Source organism: Bison bison, unplaced genomic scaffold (genome assembly GCF_000754665.1).
Source record: "Bison bison bison isolate TAMUID 2011002044 unplaced genomic scaffold, Bison_UMD1.0 scf7180017850517, whole genome shotgun sequence".
NCBI lineage: Eukaryota > Metazoa > Chordata > Mammalia > Artiodactyla > Bovidae > Bison > Bison bison.
In genome coordinates this window covers 4,885-13,156 of record NW_011481090.1, presented here as the reverse complement: position 1 = coordinate 13,156, position 8,272 = coordinate 4,885, and the positions used below count along the sequence as shown (strand labels likewise).

The following is an 8,272-nucleotide window of genomic DNA, read 5'->3' as shown; positions in this document are numbered from 1 at the left end:
CCCAGCCTGTGGGCCCAGAGCAAGTCCGCCCACAGGCAGGCCCCAGCAGGTCCAGGTGGTACCCAAGGGCTGGGGCGGAGCCCCCATGAAGTTCAGGTGGGGGTCTCCCCGCCACCGCACAGCTGCCCTGGCACGAGAGGAGAGCGCCTGCGTCTGGCCAGCCCAAGCAGTCGGGGGTGTGGCCGTCCCAGGCTTGGCGCACAGCTGTGATCCACTCGGCTTTGGCCCTGGCACCCACCCACCACAAGGCCCAGCCAGTTGTCCCGCAGACACAGGAGCCCACGCTGTAAGGAAGGGGACAGGTTCTGTCAGAGCGGCTGGCTCCAGGGCACCGTGAGGAGCCTTGGGAGAACGTCCTGGGCTGTAGGCGACTGCACCAGGAGCTTACTGGCAGGAAACCACCATGCCGACGGGCAGCTGAGCCGAGGCCCACCCGTCGTCAGAGGAGGTCCGCTGAAGCCACAGGAGAAGCCGTGTCCCGCACTGGTCAGGCAAGGGCCCAGGGTGCCTCCCTTACATCCTGCAACTCCTACTGCTGCTGCAGACTCTTGGCAAAGGCCTGGAATTTTCAGGTCCTTTCGGAAGAGGGACAAACCTCAAAGACACACACACGGGTGACCCTGCAGCGTGCTCCTAGCAGCCCTGTTGATGGTGGCAGAAATCCCAGACCAGAAAATAATCCAGTATCCATCACCCAGGACGGTGCCCCCACACAGAGTGGATGAAGAGACTGAAGTCGTGCGAAGCTTCGCACACACATTCTCCTCCTACCTGGTAGCCTCCCCCGGGCTGGGCCGCAGCATCCCCCCACCGAGGTCTGGGCCCCAGAGCCCACCGTTAACCAGACCCACGGGCTCCTGCACCTCCAAGGTCCACCCAGGCCACGTGGAGGATGTGAAGCTCAGACACCTGAACACACGGAAGGACCCCAGGACCACGAGGTCGGGACCCCCAGTCTCCAAACAGGGTCACGTACGGTGAAACAGGAAACTCTAAAGCCCCACCTTGAGGCCACCAGGGTGGAGAGGCTGCCCCCCTCCCCCCTCTCCCTGTCGAGCATTAGCTGGACTTGCCCCTCCCCAGGGGGAGCCACGCGGGGCTCCAGCAGACCCTCTGCTGCCTCCGTCCCCGCACTCCCCGCCCATGCTGCTCTGCGTCCTTCTGGGCACTGCCTTCTTTAGAGAAGGGCCCGGCTCCATGGCCTCCAACTCTCCCCTCAGCAAACGAGGCCAACGTGGCACATCTCCGTGGGCTCCTTGGATGCCCAGGGGAGCCGTGAACCCACCTGACACAGCCAAGCCCAGGACACCACGGGGTCCATCCTCCCTGCGGCCGGAGGCTGCCCGGTCCCACAGCCTTCCCTGCACTTGGCATCTCCAGCCACTCCCTTGTCCCATCTGCTGACTGTGGTGTGGCTTCCAGTGGCCGCAGGTCACCCTCTGATCCCTGCCACTTCTGAGCCCTCTTCCCAGGCGTGTGCCCTCCTGGACTTCCTTTCTGTCTGCTGGCTGCTCCCGTCCTCGGCTTGTCCTGAGTTGGGGCTCTCCGTGGTCAGCAGCTCGGGCTGCCCCACGAGTGTCAGCCCCACCCCAACCCCCACCCCCACCAGCTGCTTGGCGGCCGAGGCGAAGCCAGGCTTGTCAGTGTCGCTTCATGACTTCAGTTGTCTTCCTTCTTCAAAGTCGACCGCTCTCATTTCAAATATATTAGAGGATAAGTGTTCTGAGTTCCTCAAGAAGTACAGCTGGGATTCTATTGCGATTAGTTGAAGTTTATAGAGTAACCTTGTAAGAACTGACAGCTTTGTTGTGTGATGTCACCCACCAGGGGCACAGGCTGTCTCCGCCCTCACAGCATCTGCCTTTTATAAGAGCTGGAATGTTCCTGTATTAGACAGTTCCTACATAATTCACGGGTGTGTTGCTAGTATGAATGGTATCTTCTTTAAAATTACATTTTTAGATGGGTTGTTCCTAGTGCACAGAGAAGCTTCTGATATTCCTTTTTTTCCTTCATTTTCGAGTGTTAGAGACAAAGGATTTGCATGCGCAGTGCAGGGCATTCCCGGGTGTCCTTTATCCCGTTGCCCAGCGACAGCGTCTTATGCTGTCAGACCAACTGATGGCATGTGTTCATTTAGCCTTTGTTGAAATTGTAGCCATTTTTAGAAATGGATTCTCTTAGGGGGACTTTGTGTCCAGAAGCGTTGCTGGACTCGTGTCCTCCGAGCTTTCCTGTTGGTTGAGCTGGTTGCGCTGTGTAGTCTCTGTGTCACCCACACAGAGCAGTTTAAACGCCCTGCCCAGGCTCCCCTCCAGGTCCTTTGTCTTCATAGCTTTGGCCAGGACTTCTGGCACCTTGGGCCTTTCTGTCTTTTTCCTGGTTTTAAATGGCTGGATCTAAAGTTGCCATGAAGTTTCTTCTTTTTCTCCTTTGGCTGTGCTGCCTGCCGGCTCGCTAGTGGCCTTGAGGGCTCGGTCATCGTGGGCGTGGCTGCCCCACGGCACGTGGCAGTTTAGTGCCCCAGCTGGGGATCGAGCCCACGTCCCCTTCCTTGGAAGGCGGCCTCTTAGCCACTGGCCCACTAGGGCAGTCCCTCCACTAAGTGTTTCTACATAACTTTCACCAAGTTGAAACCTTGTCTTCAAGTCCTGGTTTGCTCTAAGTTCTTTATTTTAAAAATACAAACATGCGGTGCTTGCTCTTGAACTTACTGAGGTGCTCTGCCTCATTCAGTTTATTAAATGCACTAATTTTTCTGGTGTTGAGACTTCCTTCCTGAGACTTCCTTCCTGAGACTGGCTTTACCTCGTCAGTGTACCATTTTCAGTGTTGTGATGGGCCGACCAGCCATCTGGTGGTTACGGTTGCTCATCACTCATTCATGAGTGAAATGGGCCTACGGTTCCTTTGTCTGGTTTTAGAACCAAGGTTTTCCTGTCTCATAAAATGAACGCAGAAGCTCTTGCCTCTTTTTTGCTTTTTGCAACATCTTGACTCGCTGAGAAGTCGCTGCTTCTGGAAAGTCTGATCGAACTCACCTGTAAAGTCATCTCCATGATGACTGCTGGGGAGGGGACATCTTTCATTATTACAGTTTTGTGTCTGCCGTGGGGCAGCGCAGTCTGTGCGCCACAACGACTGAGCCTGCGTGTGTAGAGCCCAAGAGCCGCGACGAGAGGCCGTCGCAACGAGAAGTCTGAGCACCACAGCTAGAGCGCCCCCTCTTGACTCCACTAGAGAAAGCGCACACACAGCAGGGAAGACCCAGAAGAGCAAAAAAGAAAAAAAGTACCGAACTCAGGCCCGGGCACTGAAAGTGCCAAGTCCTAATCCCCGACCTCCAGGGAATTCCTGGTTCCTTGGTTTTGTCAGTTCAGTCCAGTCGCTCAGCCGTATATGACTCTTTGCGACCCCATGGACTTCAGCACATCACCTGTCCATCACCAACTCCCAGTTCAGTTCAGTTCAGTCCGGTCACTCAGCCGTATATGACTCTTTGCGACCCCATGGACCGCAGCACACCAGGCCTCCCTGTCCATCACCAACTCCCAGTGTTCACTCAAACCCACGGCCACTGTGTCGGTGATGCCATCCAACCATCTCATCCTCTGTCGTCCCCTTCTCCTCCTGCCCCCAGTCTTTCCCAGCATCAGAGTCTTTTCAAATGAGTCAGCTCTTCACATCAGGTGGCCAAAGTATTGGAGTTTCAGCTTCAACACCAGTCCTTCCAATGAATATTCAGGACTGATATCCTTTAGAACTGGTTGGATCTCTTTGCAGTCCAAGGGACTCTCAAGAGTCTTGTCCAACACCCCAGTTCAAAAGCATCAATTCTTCAGCGCTCAGCTTTCTTCACAGTCCACCTCTCACATCCATATGACCACTGGAAAAACCACAGCCTTCACTAGACGGACCTTTGTTGGCAAAATAATGTCTCTGCCTTTTTAAAAAATTTTTATTTATTTATTTATCTTGTTTGTTTTTTGTGTTTTCCTTCTTTTTTTTGTTACTTTTTGTTTGTTTGTTTTCTTTTTGCTTTTTGTCTCTGCTTTTTAATATGCTGCCTATGTTGGTCATAACTTTCCTTCCAAGGAGTAAGCGTCTTTTAATTTCATGGCTAAAATCACCATCTGCAGTGATTTTGGAGCCCGTAAAAATAAAGTCAGCCACTGTTTCCACTGTTTCCCCATCTATTTGCCATGAAGTGATGGGACCAGATGCCGTGATCTTCGTTTTCTGAATGTTGAGCTTTAAGCCAACTTTTTCCCTCTCCTCTTTCACTTTCATGAAGTGGCTCTTCAGTTCCTCTTTGCTTTCTGCCATAAGGGTGGTGTCATCAGCATATCTGAGGTTATTCATATTTCTCCCAGCAATCTTGATTCCAGCTTGTGTTTCATCCAGCTCGGCATTTCGCATGATGTACTCTGCATATATAAATAAGCAGGATGACAATATACTGTCTTGATGTACTCCTTTCCCGATTTGGAACCAGTCTGTTGTTTCCTGTCCAGTTCTAACTGTTGCTTCTTGACCTGCATACAGATTTCTCAGGAGGTAGGTAAGGTGGTCTGGTATTCCCATTTCTTGAAGAATGTTCCACAGTTTGTTGTGATCCACACAGTCAAAGGCTTTGGCATAGTCAATAAAGCAGAAACAGATGTTTTTCTGGAACTCTCTTGCTTTTTCGATGATCCAACAGATGTTGGCAATTTGGTCTCTGGTTCCCCTGCCTTTTCTCAATCCAGCTTTAACATCTGGAAGTTCACGGTTCACATACTGTTGAAGCCTGGCTTGGAGGATTTGGTCGTTACTTTGCTAGCGTGTAAGATGAGTGCAATTGTGCAGTAGTTTGAGCATTCTTTGGCATTGCCTTTCTTTGGGATTGGAGTGAAAACTGACCTTTTCCAGTCCTATAGCCACTCTTGAGTTTTCCAAATTTTCTGGGATATTGAGTACATCACTTTACTGCAAGGGTTACTCCAGGTATCTCTTGACTTCCTACTTTTGCATTCCAGCCCCCTATAATGAAAAGGACATCTTTTTTGGGTGTTAGTTCTAGAAGGTCTTGTAGGTCTTCATATGACCGTTCAACTTCAGCTGCTTCAGCATTACTGGTTGGGGCATAGACTTGGATCACTGTGATACTGAATGGTTTATCTTGGAAACAAACAGAGATCGTTCTGTCGTTTTTGAGATTGCATCCAAGTACTGCATTTCGGACTCTTTTGTTGACTATGAGGGCTACTCCATTTCTTCTAAGGGATTCTTGCCCACAGTAGTAGATGTTATGGTTTTATATCACACAGTTAAATTGAGTTGTTGTGTATTGTGTGAATTTAAGCACAGGCGTGGATTCTTGTAACCGCCAGCAGTCAGGATGTGGGTCAGCCCTGTGACCCCCACCAGCCTGGTGTTTTCCACTTGAGGCAGCTACACTCAGAAGTGCTGTAAACATGGGCAGGCTCTGGTGTGAATGTAGGTTTTCATTCCTTTAGGGTAAATCCCCAGGAGGGACCAACTGCCAAGGAAGCTTGAGGTCAGGGTTGGCAGACTACAGCCCAAGGTCAGTTCCAGCCTGTGAGCCAACAGTGGTTTAAGAACAAAAATCCACATCCAAGAAAGAAAAGACTTGCCTGGTATCTGACTTTGGACAGGAAATGTTGTCCAGACTTCGAAGAGGCCACTAAGCCCCTTCATGGGACCGTCTGTGTTTACTGGATAAAGTGGAGAAGCCAGTTTTATAAACGTGCATGTTTTCCTTGGGCAGATCAACTTCAATCTGATCCTGCTGCTTCTGCTGGAGCTCTTCATGGCGGCCACGGTGATCATCTCTGCACGGTCCAGCGAGGCGCCTTGCAAGCAGAAGGTGGGTCCAGCCTGTGGCACGGCTGCAACACAGACCCAGCCGCAGAGCGAGGGGTCGATGGCCCCGGGGAGGCAACCAGATCGATGCAGACCATCTCCTCCCTCACCTGGTGCTGCCCAAGTACCTTCCCCGCCCCGAGTAGTGCCACCGACAGAGCCCACGTCCACCTGAAGTATCACCTTGTAAACTGGGCCTTCAGCAATCACACGTTTCCATGTGCACAGAGGAAGTCCGTGTTTGAGTTTCTGCTTTCAAGCCTAAAGATCCAGGAGCATCGCCCAGAAACTCTCATTTCAGACCATCCTGGAGCGATGGCCTGGACGTGGCCGCCCCTGTAATGGGGTTGTTTCTTTACAGGGTTCCGTCTCTGAGAGCAGCAGTGTTCTATATGAAGTGACGTTTCCTGCTCGGGTCCTGAAATCCTACTCTGTAAGAAAGGCTTTTCCCTTCTACTTTGTTTCACGGAGTGGGGGGGTTGGGGAGTAGGCGATAAATGCAGGATGGGCATGTCCACGGCCACAGGCACCGTGCTGGTCGGCAGTGCACGTTACTCTCGCAGCGTGTCCATAAATCACATGTTAATTGTGTTTTAAGCCCTTTCCAAAGTCTTTTAGTCCATTTGTTCTATTACTGAAAGGTCTGTTAAAAACCTCCCAACCTGAGTGCAGATTATGGATCTGACTCTGTAATTCTGTAGCTTTTCATCATGGAGCTCTGGAGCCTGGTTTTTAGTAGACACAACTTTAGAATCCCTTCCTTCTGCCTGTCCCCCCACCCCCCGCCTTTTTTTAAACCATTACAAGCAACTCTCCATAGTCACGGCTCCTGCCAGAACAGTGGTGTCGTTATCTGCGTGAGTTGCCTCTCTTCACTGTCTGCCACCGCGTCTTCCCCTCCTTCCAGCCCTTTCTGTCCTCACGTCTGGGTGGTCTCTGTGCAGCATGTAGGGGCCGTGTGGACGGAGCCAGGTCACCCAGAGCACAATTCCTGCCACCTTCGTATTTATGCATTTCTCCATCTTTTTCTTATTTTCTGTGCCTTTTTCCACTTTCCTTTTAATTGGTGGAAGATTCCTCCTTCCTTTTCCCACAAATTTGGGTTGGAATGCGCATTTTCAGTATTCCTTTGGAGATTATCCTCCATGTCACTGCATGGGGGGGCGCCCTGCTCCTCGGCCCAGAGCTCACGGGAGCCTCCCCACCCGCCTCCTGGGGCCCTGGGGAGCCACCCCCCCCCGACAGGTGATGCTGACTCTCGCTGTCTGTCTGCCCCCAGGTCATCGAGGTGGTTGCAGGGGTCTCCGCCATCCTCGGAGGGGTCATTGCTCTGAACGTGGACGACACCGTCTCGGGACCACACTTCTCGGTCACGTTCTTCTGGGTCTTAGTGGCTGTGAGTAGGCCGGGTGCTGCCTGTGGGGGTGGCCAGCCTCTGAGCTCAGTTTCGGGCGGTCAGGCAGAGTCACGGTGGGAGGGCCAGGAGCACCCTGGCTGTTTGGGACCAAGGAGTAACGAGTCAGCCTGTTGGCTTAGCTGTTTTATATGTTTTTGTATTGTTTTTCCAGGAAAATGCTTGTTGTTTTATATAATTTTATAATGTACAGCATTCACATTGTCTCACATTTTGAAGTGAAATACACACGTATTATTTCACACTGGCTGCAGCTACAGTAAAGGCTCAGCTTGGCAAGTGCTCGCTGCTTGGTCGCTGTTGTAGACGGGGACTCTCATCCTTTTATAAGCAAGTCTCAGTCGACTCACGTAATTTAATGCTGTCCGCCACTGAAACCGGAAAGCGCCCTGTGGAGCACCTGGCCCCCAGCCTGGCCACCTTGCGGCTGTGCTGTGCCAGGGTGCGGGGATCCCCGTCGGCTTGGGGCAGTCACCGGGGTCCCCCGAGCCCCGAGTCTGCCCACGTCGCGTGACGCCCCAGCCGCATAGTCCCCTGCGCCCTGTGCTCCCACACCGGGCGTGCGGGCACTGCCTTCTCCTCTGTGGCCGCGCGGACAGCTGGCTGGGGCTTGGGCACACCTGGGCTCAGCAGGCCATGTGGGCAGGGACGGCGAGGGCACCGGCGCCTGGTGGGGTGGCTGGATGTCCAGAAGGTGGGCCCGGGGGTTGGTGGCCTCGAGGAAGTTCTGCCCCTGAACTTCCCCCTGCCTGGGTCCTGGCTCCTTCAAATGAGTAGAACAGGCCTTTATTACTAACAAAGCGGCAGGGACGCTGGCCGGTGGAGGCACCCCGGTGGTCGAGGCATGGTGTGCGGTGGCAGTGTCTCCAGGGCCCGAGTCTGACAGCCCAGCCGAGCCACCTGCAGCCCACCCTGCTCACGGCCCAGAAACGCCACGGACGAGGCCTAGGCAAGGGCCAGCCGAGGGCTCCCCGCAGAGAGAAGCACGAAGCG

The 8,272-nt window shown here is 53.1% G+C and overlaps 1 protein-coding gene across 1 annotated transcript in view; it reads left to right on the top strand.

The window, feature by feature from the left end:
- The window catches only part of MLC1 (megalencephalic leukoencephalopathy with subcortical cysts 1), a 16,884-nt gene that overhangs the window by 4,532 nt on the left and 4,080 nt on the right, over window positions 1-8,272 (top strand). Inside the window, exons 3-9 of the mRNA XM_010848766.1 lie at window positions 192-286; window positions 627-894; window positions 1,473-1,639; window positions 5,512-5,566; window positions 5,771-5,869; window positions 6,227-6,298; window positions 7,145-7,261. Of these exons, the coding sequence (XP_010847068.1) occupies window positions 192-286; window positions 627-894; window positions 1,473-1,639; window positions 5,512-5,566; window positions 5,771-5,869; window positions 6,227-6,298; window positions 7,145-7,261 (873 nt within the window). The remainder of the gene's footprint in view (window positions 1-191; window positions 287-626; window positions 895-1,472; window positions 1,640-5,511; window positions 5,567-5,770; window positions 5,870-6,226; window positions 6,299-7,144; window positions 7,262-8,272) is intronic.